Raw genomic sequence first — 16,963 nt, 5'->3', positions numbered from 1 at the left:
CTTCATACAGACCAGAATAAAAAAAATAATATTCTGAGAACAGCTGTGATTTCCTCTTACAAATACAGTGGAAACTCCTTGTCCTGCAACTTAGTGATCCAAATGATGTGTTACCACAACTCCATCTTGCTGCTATTTTTGTTACTTCTGGCAGCAAAAGAATTCTTACTGTACTAAATGCATTTTAAAGTTGCTGTTCGTTTTTTTAAACTGAAATACCCTTTCTTGTTACAAATTCATTATGTACACACTTGAACTATCAACCAGCATGTATACTCATCTGAACAACTGAAAACTGGCGGAGTCAAAAAAATTTCCTGTTTAAGGGTCAAGAGCTGTTTAAGTCAAAGGATTCTGTTGACAACAAATTTCTACAAACTGGAATGAAAACTAGAAGCTTTCAGAGATAAAGTTCCTAGAAAAGCTTGCTATCCAGCAGTAGAGACAAAATTCCCATTGTTTCCTAGGAATTCCTTTTCATATCACAAACGTGATTATCTGATGCAGTAGTCTCTATCAGAGAACAAAATATTTCTTTCTCTCATCCAGATAGTTTCTTCTAATCCTTTATTTCTACACTGAAATGGTATACTGGCTGATGTGCTGGACCATATAAACTATTTTCAAGGAAGAAATCAGACCTTCCACTACAAAAGCCTAATAGAAGGCAAGAAAAAGTCTATAACCCTGCAGTGAAGAAGAATTGCTAAGCAAGTTTTATCATCGCTCAGTAAAGGTATCCATGGGCTGAAGCAGGTTACCATGCAGTACCTTTAATTTAAAAATTCTTGCTGTCTTTTTGTAGAAGAATAGATAAAGCACAGTGAGATCCATCTATTGTCCTGTTAGTGGAATTTGCCTACTTTGTTTTATGAATCACTAATTACTGCTCACTTTTACTGATGAAAGAATTCAGAAGATATTTGGCAGGATGAGACAGGTGTGCGTTCTACCTGATCATTCCAGTTTGGCTGGCACGAAGCATTCTCATTCGATAAAAAGAGGAATCTTGTCATTCAGGCCAGCAAGGGCATCTAATAAATTACTAGACTCCACTTGGTTAACAGTTGAAATGTTTTTCTGATGGAAGAACTGAGGCAGCATAGAGTTTTTATAAGTAATTGTTTTCTAGATCCTAATATCTCTAGTAACCAGTGTTAGAAGAATGTTTTTGTCAGCCTGAATGGAAGGACAGAGTCTAGTCTTGAGCCTCTGGTAACCTCCAGCAATAACATTTGATTGCCTGTGAAATCTGTGGAGTGGAACAGTACCTGTCACCAATGAAAGAACACGCTACCTTCCAGGAAATATTCAGCTGAGATATTTCACACACATGTGCAAACACATCATGTCAGTCTGTACGCCTGCTGAATTACTGTCATGTATGTATATGAGCACAGTTGCATTTCCAAGGTTCACTGTTGTATTCCGGGATCTATGCTCAGGTGTTCCAAAATTCTGGGATTTAGATCAAACCTTTCTTTGTATCGCCCCCTACAGTAAGAGAGCCCAGGGACTCCATCTCCTCCTTAACAGAAAATGTTTCCTTGGCAGTTATAACCAGTGAGCACTGGCAGCGAAGTGTATTTGGATAAATATATCTTGATGTCTGAATAGTAGTGTTGTTTCTTCAGCGTGTTTTCTTTTTTTTCTCACTGACTTTCAGCAAAGGTAGAAATAAAAAAATACTCCCCTGTTTTTATTGGATGTGCTTCCCCAATTACACTGGAAATTTTATGTGCCAGTTTAATCAACTGCTGAATATGTTTTCTGGATAAGTTAGGGCAGACATATGTAAAATGTATGTTTCATTATCAAAACAGGCTAGCATTTGGCTTCCCACTTAAAGCTCTCTTATTTCACACTTGTATTATTATCACTTGTAAAATGATTGTAAAATGGCATTGCAAAATCAGTGAGTGAAGAGAATTAGTAGTATAAATGGTATTCATGAAACTAGTACCTTAGAAGAAAAGTCTCCAAATCTAGTTATTTTCACTTTTTTTTTTTTAAACAGCTACTAGAGAAGGGCCTTCCTAGTATGCAACAGTCCCTCTTACAGATGATCTACAGTCTTCTTAGTTATATGGACCTGTCAGCTATTCCTGTGAAACAGTTTAACATCGAAGTGCTAAAAACTATCGAAAAATATGTACAGGTAAATACTGTATCTTCTTTATATTAACATAGGAACTTAGCAGTATTTGCTGTCATAAGCTGATTTTCTTTATAAGAATTTAAGACATGATTAGCAGGGAGGACTGCGACTGTCCAGTGTGGTATCTAGTGTATAAACATCCTGATGCCTCGTAGACTGCATGTCCCCAGATAAAGGCCCAGCTGTGCGTTCACTGTGTGGGAAATTTTAGGCTGCAGCTACACTGCATCAGGAGCAAGCTTAATACAAGGCAGAGCCTGACTGACCAGTATTTTTAAGTATTAGCATTAGGGAGATGTGCATAATCACTTCCCTTCAGAGAAGTTTGCACCTAATTCTTGGCAAGTTGAAAATACATATTTCTGCTAGGAATTCATAGCTGTTAAGAGCCTGTGTCAAGTCAGCTTTTCTGTTAAATGGGGATTCTGAGGTAGCCCTTATGTTTGTTCATACAAACTAAGGCACTCAGGTACGAGATTTTAAATCCTATGCAAAGTTGGCCTTGCACTCAGGTCTGCCAGGTTAAAGGCCAGTTCCCTGACAATGGCACCTTGGGCACGTCTTGGTCTCTGCTGTTGTAATTATTCTGCAAGTACGTACCTTGTCACTGGCCAAGAGAGAGAAAGAATAGTAATATTCCAATTACATGTTTTTATTTTGTGGCCAGAAAAATGACTGTAAAATGTAAATAATCTTGAATGTGTGTGAGTTATTCTTTCCGCTTGCTGATTAAACTTACCTATTTCTAGAGCATTCACTGGAGAGAAGCCTTGAATATCCTGAAGTTGGTAGTTTCTCGTTCTGCCAGTTTAGTTTTACCATCCTATCAACACAGTGATCTTTCAAAAATGGAAATACATCGAGTGTGGAACAGTGCCTCCAAGGAGCTACCGGGGAAGACTTTAGAGTTTCATTTTGATATTTCAGAGGTATTATTTGGAATTCTGCTACTTAACACCTTAATTCTGTTATCTGATAATTCTAAAACGTGTTGCAGCTCCTTAAGAAAGCTGAAAAATTAGGAAATAAAGGAAAATTACCAAACTGAAAGTCTCTTAAATTCTTTTCAATTCACAGTGACATATTTAATGGCCCATGCTGGAGGGTTCTTTATGGATTTTTACTAGATTTTTTCTTGTGAAGGACTTCTGACTCAACTCTTTTGTAGCAGCCTTTATCCTGCTTGCCCTCTATACCTTTTAACTTCATAAAATGGAATGGTCCTATTGACTTTATTGGGCGACTCTGTTTATAGTTATGAGCCCACAGAACTGTTTTCAGCATTATAGACCATATAGATAATGGGACTTCGAGGTTAAAAGGAAAAATGAACATAAAAAAGGCATCTTGCACCATTTGTATAAAGAGTTTCTTCTTGCTGTATCATGTAGGTATAGTTCTAGAAAATGCTGAGCATCCTACCGTCAATCCAATAAAGGATTTTAATGGCTGTTTGCACATGGCTAGAGTGTTCAGCACTCTTAAGAAACACCCATTAAAAAGCACGTGCAAGAAATATGGATTTGAAATAAATTTCATAACCTTCCGGGGCTTTTTGCTCCGTCTTATGTTAGAAACTAGCTTGAAAGTTGCTTAGGCTACTAGCTATTCATGAACATAAGCACTAGCTACTAGTATGGCAATTGTTACTGAGATGTTCACAGTGGAAAATAATGTACATGCCAAGTGACTTGAAACTGGGTGCTCTCCTTGTTGTAACACTGTGTATGATCTTTAGAGTAATCTTTCCCTGCAACTGAAGCAATATGCCCCATTATAATTTCATCCTGGAGCATAATACTAATGGATAATTACTTTCTATTTAAGACTCCAATTATTGGAAGACGGTATGATGAGCTGCAAAGTTCTTCTGGACGAGATGGTAAACCCAGGACAATGGCTGTCACCCGAAGCACTTCGTCAACCTCATCAGGATCTAACTCCAATGTCCTTGTTCCTGTGAGCTGGAAGAGACCCCAGTACTCTCAGGTAAATTCCATCTAAGAGCCCACGATTCATTAACAAGTTGCCCTGGGAGCAGCTGAATTAACACTGCAGAGGTGGCCCCTGTGCCCCGCACAGTGCTCCTGGCTGGCCAGGCACAGCATCCGACTGCGTGAGCTGAATGTGTTCCTTGGACTCTGGGATGGATTGACTGGTGTCTGTCTTCTGTCCTGCCAGTGTTTTTCTTTCAACCTGCATGAAACGCATCTCTGTAAGACCTCTAAGTCTAGGTCAGATTTAGCTACGAATTACAGGTGAGTTCAGATATTAGCAAGGTGAGCAGATAGACAGCACATGCAACTTTCAAAGTGGTGTTTTCTTGGAAAGTGAGGTAAAAATAGTTCTTCAGAATAATTTTCCTGAAAGTGATATATGATTAACTTATTGATTTTGGTTATTTGCCAGTTAAAATAAAACCAAATTAAATAAATGTATTTATTACCTTTTTTTTGAAATATAGCAGATTATATAACAGTGACTCAGACAGAATTCTGAAAAAAATAATTATGCATGCATTTTATTTTAAACTTCTGAACTATCCTTTTGAAGTGATGCATATGATCCAGTGTTTCGTTATTATGCTAAATAGAATTAATAGGATAATTGTAAAATAATAAAGACCAAAATCATTAACAGCTGTTTTTATGTTTCATTGTATGCATAGCTTCTCTGAAAGGAGCCCTTTGAGCACTTAATGACTAATTCTTTGCTTGGTAATTAAAAATTGTTAATGGATGTTTCTAGCCACTGGGAGAATGAGCGGTTAAAAAAATGCTCACTTGTGAAATGTCTTGTTTTCTAGAAACGTACAAAGGAAAAGCTGGTGCATGTCCTTTCTCTATGCGGTCAGGAAGTTGGGCTGAGTAAAAACCCTTCAGTAAGTAGCCTTGTATTGACCATTTCTTTGTTTCATTGTGTCCTAGGCTTCAAAAGTGAAGAACTTTGTTTCCCAGAGCTGCTGATCTGATTTGCATAGTTTCCTCTCACATTACTATCATTGTTGTTTGTACTGGCCCACACTGCATTTCCCAGCGTATAGACCAGTGAGTGAATGGCCCTCTCACTTAAAGATGATGTACTTAGAGACCTACGTACGTTTTTGCTGTGAGAGATCTGTCATGCTATAGGCTTTGCTTATGCCAGCTCAGTGGGTAGACAGTAATGACCTCTGCTATTACCAATCTAGAGCCTTTATAAAGAAAAAGATTAAATTATAGAAATAAAACCGGGGAGAAGGGATCCCGATTTTTCCATTAGATAGTAGTTCTAATGTTACTCTTTAAAAATTAATATTATCTGGTGCCAGAAAATGGGCAACAGAACATCCAGGGTGGGACATAATTATTTCTAGTATGAAAGGAAAAATTATAGCTCATTGTATTTAATAATGCTGACATGTTTTTGAACATCATTTTCAACTAGAGATTTTTTTTAATGACCTTTCTATCTCATCCACTTGACGGTATTTTCTTTGCTAAGCTCCCTGAATTTTGTTCCTATAACATATACAAACATCCAGGCAACATCAATCTGCAGCCATTAGGAGGTAGCTGTAATATTCTTGGACATGTTCCTGCAGTATGAAGTTGTTTCTTTGTACAAGTTTAATCTGAAGGCACCTGTCCAACATAAATAATAAAGAGTGTTCTAAAAATACTCAGTGAAGGAATTAGGTGTGTACTGGAAATACAGTCTTCCAAATAACCAATTAGAGCTTTTAGGAAGAAACAACCAGAGAGAACAGCTTGTTTCAAGAGAAATCTTTTGAATTGTAGGTAATTTTTTCTTCCTGTGGTGATTTGGATCTGATTGAGCACCAGACGAGCTTGGTATCTTCAGAGGACGGAGCAAGGGAGCAGGAGAACATGGATGATTCAAACAGTGAACAACAATTCAGAGTCTTTAGAGACTTTGATTTCCTAGATGTTGAGCTGGAAGATGGGGAGGTACAGTATATTTTCTCTGAAATAGCTTTTTCTTTCTACTAAACGATATACTCTTCTTGTAACATGAAACTTTAACTGTATAACTATAAACTTATTTTTGAGCTCAGATTATTTATAATGTTCACTTAGTGTTTATTTCAGTAGCATAACAGTAAGAGGCTACCACACCCTTCCTTTTTGAATCTACTTTAGGAAACACTGCAAAGCTGTTACTGGAAGATAAAGCCTGTGTTCTGGTATCTTTTCAGTGAATTTACTTTTAAGTGAATTTATTTTAAATACAATTTTTAAAGGTCTAACTTGTTAACAAAAATATATTTGCTGGTTAAAACCTCATAAAAGGAAACTGTTACAAATCTCTTGGTTCTTGAGTAACCCTCCAAAACATGAATCCTGGCCCTCAGGCTGTTGTTAGTCCTGCAACTGCTGATGAAATCACTAACGCTTAGAGAGATGTACCTTCCACTCTGCTTAGGTGTCCGTGATTTCATCATTTTGTACAGGAGCTAAACGGAACCCTGAGGGCCCGGATCAAGTCTTGGCAGGTGAAATGTGTCAGCTCACCTTGAGCTGAAACTGCTGAAGGGAAAAAGTTGAAGAACTGCTGATTTTTGTTGGGCCACACCCTTTAACCTTGTTTATATCAAACTTGGAGTATTTATTTCCATTTGTGTGGGAAGGGCCGAAAATTAATATCCATTACCAAACAAGTCTAACAATTCTGTTGCTGTTTAAAAGTCCAGAAATTCTTAACTCTTTTGAGTTAACAGCTTAATAAATTTTCTTGTCATAGTCTGGACTTGATTTTCACAGGAATTCTCTCCAGGCATTGCTCTTAGCCCAGAGAAGAGCATGTGTGTAGGACGAAATAATCAGTTTTCTCCCTAGTTGAATTGCAATAGTAAAATAATTTTAAGGTAAACACACCCCTCAGGTGTGAACTCATGTGCATCTGATTTTTTTTTCCCCAATGAAGAGAAAGGAGGAAGCAATGGAAAGAGATGTTGCAGAGTCCTTATTTTCCAAGTTAAGAATCTCTGTATAAAAAGATAGTAAATTTGGCTCACAGTTGCCCATGACTTCGCTAAAAAGAACCAAAAAAGACGGAGTTGGCATGAATGGTTGAAAATACTTCAGCCAAATATTATGAAGGAGCTTTAATATGCCAAACAATGATAAAACAGGAATGTTTGTCACAAAGTATATTTGGGCTGCAATCATTTCTATGTCTTAAATGCTTTCAAGACTTGGGAGTGCAATTTTGATGAAATACCACATGATAAGTGAAATTCAGGAATTTCTTCTTTCTCTTCACCAGTTAAAACCATATACAGATACTACATAATTGTACAGAACAATTCCTATCAAAATGAATTTACCTTCATGGACTGTGACCTTGCAAAGATTTGTTTGATACATGTGGCTAACTTCAAGACTGAGGCCTAAATTAATTGATACACTGTCTTAAGTCGGTCATGAAACAGATACTAAGCTTCTCTAGTTTTACCTGAAGTAAAATGAAAAAATGTGGTGTCTTTCTTAATACAGTTTTTAAATTGCCATGGATCTGAGACCCTGCATTCCAAGGTTTAGTCCAGGCTGACTTAGTACTGTTTTAAATAAATAGATACCTTAGCCAAATTGAAACCTGGTGTCAGAGGCTACAACTCTAATGATGGAGTTGAAACTGTATCATTTATGTCAGATCAAAATCAGATACATTTATAATAATGAATAAAACAGTGTTAGAAAACTTAAGCTAGGAAGAACACAAATAGTCTTTCCAAAAAAACCTTATAATTTGGACAGGCCAGTGATGCTTGTATCACCCCCAGACTACAAGATGTACTGGTTTGAAATTTCATAAAGATATGAAAGCAAGTAATGGTTATTTTCAAACTTAAAACATAGGTGGAAGAGTTAAAGTTTCTGTGATAATATTAGTTGCAATTGTAGGCAAATGTTTTTCTATTATGTCTTTAATACAGTAATTTTACATAGATTCTTTCTATTTGTTTTTCTATCTGTTATATCTGCTACCCAGGAACTTCAGGTAAGAATGCTACTTGAACTCAGATGTGCCAGCATATGTTATGCCTTCTTGCAAATTTGTATTGTAGAATAACAATAGTTTTGTTGTTGCCCTCCCCCTCTTCAGTGTGTGCGTGGGTGGGTGGCTGTGCGTGTGCTTGCACTTCGGGCAGGTGCTTCATTTTTTGTCTTGTATTAGAAATATATGTAGGTATTTTTCAAAAATTCTGCTTCATTTTAAGTTTGTTTTTTATATGTTCAAAAGTCTTCACAAATTACAAAATACCTTCATTCTAGTATCAGTATTTTTCAAATTGAGCCATTTCTCCTTTAATAGCTTTGTACATAAATAATAATAGGTAGGAACAAAACAAGAACTTCATTATTTATAATACGGTAAAGTTTGGGCCATTTGTCTCCATGGGCAAATTATATAAAATTTCAAGCTTTTCAGTTGTGGTATATTGGCTCAGGTTATCATCTTGCTAAAGGTGATTTCTGAGACCTTTTCAGAAAGGCCCACCAGCCTGAATTTAATTGAGTAAATTAATTAATTCATGCAGCTTAGTTTAATTCAGCTGTATACACCTACCAGTTTTGCTCGACTCATTTACTCTGTGAAGAAAACTGAAAAGGCACCTCAGTGGTTGCAAGTTTGGGACCTAAACTTGCAGTTTATCAATGTGTAGAGAGAACTGAGATGATGGAGAATTGTAGTGAGTTGTACAAATGATATAAAGATCTGCGACAGTATTTTACATATTTGTTCCTGATAGTTTGTACATCAGTTATTATGCAAACACAACCCCCAAAAAACCTTTGTCTCAAAATGCCGGTGCCCTAAAAGATACAAATATATGGAAATAGTGCCAGTTCCACAGTACTTTTGAGTATAACCTGCAATATCTGTGTGACTCTGTTACTTTCCTTTATCAATACAGTAAGGTAAAAACTTGTGTGAAAGAGTTTTGCTTGTTTCTTACTGGCTTTATGGAGCGGCCGTGCTGCTCTCCCCCGCATCGAGTTCCTTCCCTTTTTGCTGCCCTTTCTGTGTCTCTCATTTCCCCTGGGTTGTCCTCATTTGAAGGTGGCTGCAATGGCGCATCTGCTCCTTCACCAGAGGGTGGTGATTGCGGGAGGTCCTGTGTGGTACCTGCTCACTGCTGGCCAGACACACTTATAATATGTGACTGTTCCCTTTTGAATTGATGTTTGTTACTGGTGGCTTTTAAGATAGCAGATAGCTTTGCTCCCACCATAGATAAAAATGAACAGCCTCTCAAATACATCTTCCCTCTTTCTTGCTAACTGTGAAAGAAAGAATGCTTGACAGATATAAAGACAACAACTCCATCTTTGTATAATAGACACGTTCAGTATGATTCTGGTGCCCCCGTAGCAAGCTTACGCTAACACAAATACCATGGGTATTTGGGTTACGCTGTATTTCATCTCTCTTACCCTTTTCCCCTCACTTTTAATTCATGGTCCCTTCTAATTGCATGTCCTACAAGTGTCCCTTTTCATCTTTTTACTGGCTTCGTTCTTTAAGACATTGCAGAGTAAAACCGCAACAAGGAATATTCCCATAGACATGAGCCACAAAGTTTACTGGTAGCTGTACTAAGCATCATGAGGGTCAGAGTGCGATGACAGTCATCTTGGCTTGCTGGCTTATTTATGGCATTTTGTCCTTTGTTAGTTCAGTAACCGATGAGTTTGTGGAGGATGTCTCATTGCTGTATGTGTCCTCCAGCCTCTGGGGGGGAGGATGGACAGCCAAAGAATTTGTTAAAATAAATAGCTGAGAACTGAACAGTCATTTTTATCATTTAAAGAGACCTAATTTCTTAAATCTTATGTTCTGTTCTCTTCCCACATGAAACTACTATATGATCCCAGGTGCAGGATGAAAACACAGGTTCTTCCAGTAGTGTGTTTGGCTTCATAACAATTTTGTGTTCATTTGCTCTTGAATATAGTGCATTCCTTAGTTCTTAAATGTTCTTGTGGATTACAGTTCTTGCATTTCTGGACTTTTTCTTTAATTTTTTTTTTCTTTTTTCCTCATATTTGTTCATGAACAGTGAGCTTAGTGTAATGAAACTGAACTTTTCCTCTTTCTCATCATATTCCATTGCATTAAAGGGCAGTGATGCAAAACAACATCTATTTGTGCAAGTTTGTTTATTGTTAAGGAGGTAAGGCTGCAGCTGAATAAATTGCACTTTATGCAGTTTAGCCCCCATTCGGTACGTCTGACTAGTCTTGAATGGAGTACTCAAGTGTTTAAAATTAAAAATCTGCTTAAGTACCTTATTGAACTGAAGCCTCTTTCTCTATGATTGCACATAATTTTAATTTGCATGAGGCCAGGATATATCCCTTCAATAAAAAGTGATTTGACAATAATGTTAATGATTTTTTTTAGGAAGAACTATATTTTTGACAAATTCATATTTAAAAGATCACCATCAACTTGAATTTTCAGCAGCTGCTTTGCTTGTTTAAGAGTGTTGCATCTTAAAGAGTCTTATTTTAAACAGTCAGTGGTGAACCTTAAAAAGAAACAGTTTTCTCCATAAACTTCCTTGCCATGTTGACATAAGGTTGAGGGCTTTCACCCAGATAAATTACCCAAAACTGCAGCTGGACCCTTCAGTCTGTGTAAGGCCCCTTTGGGCCACGATGGGGGGAGTTGTGGACGTGCTCCTGCATTTGCCAGAGGGGAACCTGGCTAAAGAAGGGAGCAAGGGTATTAGCGCAATTAGGGAAACAGGATACAGTCCATTGGAAAAGACATAAACAAATGGAAAAATGGTGGAAAACTAATTTTAGTCATTTTTATACATGAAGAAAATCAAGTGATCCTTGGTTCAGTTCACAAGCCTAACAAGTAGTTACGCAGTTTGTTTAATGCACTCAGTTTTATGTAACTGCATTTGGTATCCAAACTGAAAGTCAATATAAAATGTTTGGTCCATTTGACCGAGTCCTGTTTAAAAAGTGAAATCTCAGTCAATGCTAATGAGGTTGTTCACAGAGTATAGTTTCAAAAAATTAAATCCAAATTACAAAAATAAGCTACATGGGCCTAGAATAAAAGTTCTAAAAGGTGTGCTGCTTTAGCTATTACATTTTGCTTGCTAAATGAAGGGTTCATTCAAATCTACCTTAACTCATCATTATGGTTATGAATATAATGAAAAGAATCTAAAATCTTTAACATATGTTTCACAATTGAACCATTGCTATGAACTGCGCTCCTAATATTTTTAAACATCATGGAAAAATCCTTTAAAATTGCTTTCAAACTTTTCTTTTGCCTCTCATTGTTCTACTGGTATTGAGATGTGTGTATATGTGGACTTAAAAAAAACAACTCTTAAATCAGCAAATGCGTTAAAAACATCTAATACTGAAAAGAATGAATCTTCATTTAACTGTCATTTCCATGCTTCTGCTCTTATCTCCAGGTGAACAAACAAAATAATGCTTATATAATATCAAGTTTGTATTCCGTTTTTTACATTAAAATCTTTCTTGAGCTGACTTTGATCTAATGACTGGTGGTTTGTACACGATGAGTTTCCAGCCAGGGAAGCTGACCCGGTATCTGATTGCAGGGTGAGAGCATGGACAACTTCAACTGGGGAGTGCGCAGGCGGTCCCTGGACAGCCTGGACAAGTGTGACATGCAGCTGCTGGAGGAGAGCCAGCTCTCCGGGAGCACGCCCAGCCTCAACAAAATCCACCGGGAGGACTCCGATGAGTCATCAGAGGAGGAGGACCTGACCACCAGCCAAATCCTGGAGAACTCAGACCTAGTAAGTTGCAAACTTGTAATTTAAGAAAGGAAAGTGTTGTGTTTTTAACTAAACTGGGCTTTTAGTTTCCTCTTGCCCAGGTGCAACCTAATGAGCTGAAATGGGGGGGTGGCACACAATGCAGTGTTTTGTCGCTGCTGGATTTTCCCTTATTTGCGAATGTAAACAGGAATTTCAATGCAAAGTTCAAAACACAGGAAACATCAGATCTGGTTATTTGCCCTTTTTTCCACAAATTGCTCTGTGACAATTTTGCACTATTGGCCAGTAGTAAGTCTTTCTGATGTATCTAATACTTAAAGAGATAGAACAAGACTCCAGTTTGGTAAACTGTATCCAGTGTTCTGTATAATTGTTCACTTCTGGGCTGTTTGCATACAATATTTATGATAGAAACATAAGAAGTGCTATAATATTTTTGCAGGTACAAACTAAGAGAGCCATTGTCACTGCCCCTTAAGACAATATCTGCTTCACATGTTCATAAAACCAGTGTGTGCTGGGGTAGATTTATACTCAGTTCTGCGCTTTTGTTGTCTTTTAAACAGATTATAACTCTTTCCCCATCTGAAGATGCAAATCATATTGACTCACTTTCTACATCATGTGACACAACCTCAGCAGACCCTCATCATTTTAATATAGGAGCATCCAGCTTTGATGTGTCTTTGCCTGATATGAATAATCTCCAAGTGTCTGAAGGATCCAAGGTGAATACATTTTTACTTTCTTTTCCAACTGGACTGTATTTTACATAACATTTTTACAAGTTTATTTTACTTACACTTTAAAGATCTGTGAAAGCAAATACATTCTGACTTCCTGTATGTAATGGCATAGTACGATACATTCATATGCTCCTGCACATCCATAGCCTTCCCTTTCTACTTATACTTTCTTCATTAAAAATATTTTATTTATTGTTTCTGAAGTATATTACACTACATTTGCACTAAGATACTACAAGCTGATTGGAAGACAAATTGATGAAGTGGCTACAAGTTACAACCCTAAGGGAATATTCTTTTGTTCTTCATGCTGATTTAAAAGAACAATATGCCAACTCATGTGGTGGGTGTATGCATGTATTCTCTGAGATTTTTTTCTATGTGGGAACCTATTGTACAGTTGTGTGTACTGGATTCAGTTCTTGCCTTTTGGCAGACACTCAGAAATTTTAAATTCACGACCACAATATTAAGCCATCTTGGCGGGGTGGGAAGGCAGGATTTGCAAGCATACAACAACCATGTTCAGTACAGTTTATTTCAGACAATTTTATCAGAAGATGAACACAGAGTAAGGTTGGTAAATAATTATCAATGCGGGGATGGTTTCTTTAATTTTCTGCTTGGTAATACTTGTTTGTGGGAGATCAGCTGAACCTAGTCCTCTCAATGTCTCCCCAGAAGTATAATCTGGAGTGGGGGTGGTTAGTGTCTTTATTACACTATTGCTTTACCAGTAAAGTTTGCTCTATCATGTCTAAATTGGGTGACTTCTGCAGAAAGAGCAGAGTAAGAGAAAGGGAGAGGAGAAGAATATGTCTTGTGTCATCATCAGCTTTCATTCCGGCTCTTGTCCTTGGTTCCCTCTAAATGGAGCCACATAAAAAATTGGTACAGTACTGCTAGCACTGCATATAACAGAAGTAATGGAAGCTTCTAGTGAGAGGTTATAGAAAAGGAGCTTGGAATTGCGCTGAATATTGAACAAATTGTTTGTGTCAGAAACCTCCCCAGGAGGAAGAAAGGGCAGCAAAAGGGAAATGTGGGTAAGGATTGGAAAGGATGGGAACCTCTCAAAATAATGGTTTTGGAAAAGGTAAACTCACTGTCTTTTGTCAAAACAACTGTTGGTAGACGGGTTACCACGTAACAACCATACGCAGCAGAAGTTGGCAGAATTTCAGTTCAGGAAGCTGCAGTGAGAACAGACCCGTTAGCAGGTGGTGGCTGCAGCTTATCTCACACATCCAGCTGCAGTAGCTATTGCTATGCACGTTAAGAATTGCAAATCACAGTTCATGAGTTTCATATATGCCTGGGGTTTTAGAATCTTTCCTGTGAAAATTTATTTAATGTCCTAATATCTATGTGCCAGTGTTCATCAAAAAAAGAAAAGCTTGAAAAAAATAACTGAAGAAAGTAAAATTCACAGCACTTTCTTCTGGGCTGGACAGGCAAATTCAGCCAGCCCTGAGTCAGGTTTGATGTTAATGAAATACATAACCCAAGCTGACAGGGATTTGCTAGTGCTACAAAGATGTTTGAACTGACAAGCTTGACACTGAATGCCTTCGTAGTGGTTTTTGCCTGAAAGATATTTTCTTCTAGTATGCATACTTCTATATTTTCACTCAAGTCAAACTGGAGTCAGTATAAACAAAGTTAAAATGCCTGGTTTTATATTTATTTTAAGGAAGAAGTTATACAGTGTTTAGTCAGAAAACTTGAAACTTGCACCTAAATAATTTTTACTTAATTTGATAACACAAAATCTGAGGTCTTTCCTGTATCTCTTTTCCTCTGAGTTCTGATTTTTAGGGAGCTGATGGTATGACAGCAATGCAAAGGGAAATGTTTGTTACTTCTTCAGTGCTGTACAAAAATATGTAGTTTGTTGCAGCCATCCCTACAGGTACTGCTTTGCAGGATGCTGTGGCTGAGGCAGACAAAAGCCAGAAGGTTAAAACTGAAACAAAATTTGTTCAAGCTAAAAATGTGAAAGAAATTGGAAACTTTCAAAAAGAAACCAAGAGCTTTAGGTGCTAATGGATGAAAAAGGAAGGAAATGATAGAAGCATGATCCTTTTAATGGCCTGTTGAATGCTTTGGATTCCTCTTGGAAGCTATTATGTAAATGAGATGCTAAAAATAATTGTCAATTCTAAACATGCATATAGCCTTCCAGGCAGTGATTTTTTTTTCAATTTATTTTGAGAGGCTTTAATACATTCTTGGACACTATAAAGTAATAAGTGACAAGGACAGCCTGACAGTAACAAGAACCCTATTGTTTTTCCTGAAAAAAGACTTCCCCGCTGTGTTGCCAAATGCTTTGAAATCTGAAATTCTTTGGTAGACAAATTAAGTTGAAGAAATGCCTTAAAAATAATAGTGATCCAAGACAGCAAGTTAAGCAAATATAGTATTTTTAAAAAGTGTAACTTGATTCATGTAATTTATAATCTGTAGTTTTATATCTGTGCAATTTAACATGTTGAAAGGTTGGGTTTTTTTTCCACTAAATGCTTTCTATTTATTAGTGGAATTAACTTATTAATGTGCTGTTTTCTAAGACATCATGATTCACTCCCCTAGGTGGAAGCTGTACATGAAGAACAAGATACAGCAGTCCATGAGGATGAGCTTTCAGGGTCTACAAACGAACTCCCTGGAGCATTTGAATGCAGTGATAGCCTTAGTCTGGATATGACGGAGACTGAAGAGAAAGCTGACAGGCTGGAACAATTTGCTCTTGCTAGGTACTTGTAGATGCTATTATTCATAAAAGTTCTTTTACACTGTACAAAAAAGTAGTAACAAGGTGTCAGTTAATGGAATGGGTGTTTTGGCCACAGGAGTTACAAAATGTTCTTGATTTCAGACCAATGAGAAGACAATTCCCTAATTACCTGTACACAACTCAAAAAAACCGCAAGATTTTCCTGCTAGGAAAAACAAGATATGATTTTTACATACATCTGTGCAGTTAGTCATTATACAGGGTGTTTCAAAAAGATGGAACCAGTTTCAAAGATGCAGTGATTTCAAATTGTGTCCATCTTTTTGAAACACCCTGTATATGTAACACATTTAATCAAAAGAAACAAAAAGGATTTTTAAAGATCTACAGTAATGGAAAAATACTCCTTAGTTAGTTGTTCAACAGATCAGCCATGAATGCATCCTTCTGATTTCTTATGGGTCATAAGAAAGTCACAATATTGTCAGAAATCCCATCTGTATACTCCTGAGGCTGCTGGTGAGCATGGCTGGACTCCAGTATATGTTGCAACAAGGCATCAAGATTTTTCCATGCCTTATGGAGCTCTTTCAGATTTTGGATGCTGAGTTAGACTGTAATTAGCCCATATTTATGGAAAGGAAAGGAACGAGGATATATAAAGAAGCTCGCTCTCTGTGTGCCACGTGTTTGAGGATCACAGTTCCTGTTCTTAGGAGCCATAGGAAGTATTTCTCCATCCCAAAGGGTAACACGTGAGATCAAGTAGCTTAGTGCCCTTTAAAAATGGTTGTCAGCCTGTTTCGCTGATTGTGGGAGGGCAAGGGATTGGAGAAGGGATGGATCTTATATATAATGTTTGTACACACTGAGATTCTTTTCAGTACTTCTGCTATACATTATTAAAACCAAGTTTTCCTGGAAGAGGAATTTTTCTTCTTGGGCTTTATCCTCCTGGGAAGTTTCAGCCTTCTTCCTCCAAACAACAGTACAGGAAAACAATTCAAGCATTCTGGGATGGAGGAAGATAGATGATAAAGGCCTGAAAACAGGGATTCTGATTTGGAGGTTTTTCTCATTGTAGCCAACATCCTGCTAACCTTCAAAAGTCATTTGAAAGTAGATAGGTGTTGTAATTGGTCCTGTGATTATATCTCTCTGTTATAGCGTGTTTTATCTGCCACCTTCTTGGTATTCTCCTTTCATCACAGTTTATTTTTCTTTTTTGTCCTTCAGTTTTGGAGATGTTGGTCGAAATGCCTCCCCTCCTCCCTCACCATTTTTTTCTGCCATCCTTGCTGCATTTCAGCCAGCAGCATGTGATGATGCAGAAGAAGCCTGGCGTAGTCATATCAACCAGCTCATGGGCGACTCTGATGGTTCCTGTGCAGTTTATACATTTCATGTGTTCTCTTCCCTGTTTAAGGTGAGAAAATAATTTTAAGAAACAAAATCAAAATGTTTAGACTTTGTATGGCTATTAGGATGGTTCTTGATAGTAGTACCAGTAATTAGCTACTAGGGATATA

General features: G+C 37.3%; 1 protein-coding gene across 8 annotated transcripts in view; it reads left to right on the top strand.

Annotated features, from left to right (window-relative positions):
- The window catches only part of FRY (FRY microtubule binding protein), a 233,346-nt gene that overhangs the window by 196,687 nt on the left and 19,696 nt on the right, over window positions 1-16,963 (top strand). For all 8 annotated transcript variants that reach the window (XM_082054462.1, XM_082054461.1, XM_082054463.1 and 5 more), the window contains 9 exons: window positions 2,018-2,158; window positions 2,908-3,087; window positions 3,986-4,147; window positions 4,965-5,039; window positions 5,938-6,108; window positions 11,766-11,966; window positions 12,515-12,676; window positions 15,290-15,453; window positions 16,671-16,860. In XM_082054462.1, the coding sequence (XP_081910588.1) occupies window positions 2,018-2,158; window positions 2,908-3,087; window positions 3,986-4,147; window positions 4,965-5,039; window positions 5,938-6,108; window positions 11,766-11,966; window positions 12,515-12,676; window positions 15,290-15,453; window positions 16,671-16,860 (1,446 nt within the window). The remainder of the gene's footprint in view (window positions 1-2,017; window positions 2,159-2,907; window positions 3,088-3,985; window positions 4,148-4,964; window positions 5,040-5,937; window positions 6,109-11,765; window positions 11,967-12,514; window positions 12,677-15,289; window positions 15,454-16,670; window positions 16,861-16,963) is intronic.

This window comes from Streptopelia decaocto (genome assembly GCF_964273445.1).
Source record: "Streptopelia decaocto genome assembly, chromosome: 1".
Classification (NCBI taxonomy): domain Eukaryota; kingdom Metazoa; phylum Chordata; class Aves; order Columbiformes; family Columbidae; genus Streptopelia; species Streptopelia decaocto.
This window is presented reverse-complemented; position numbering and strand designations above follow the sequence as displayed.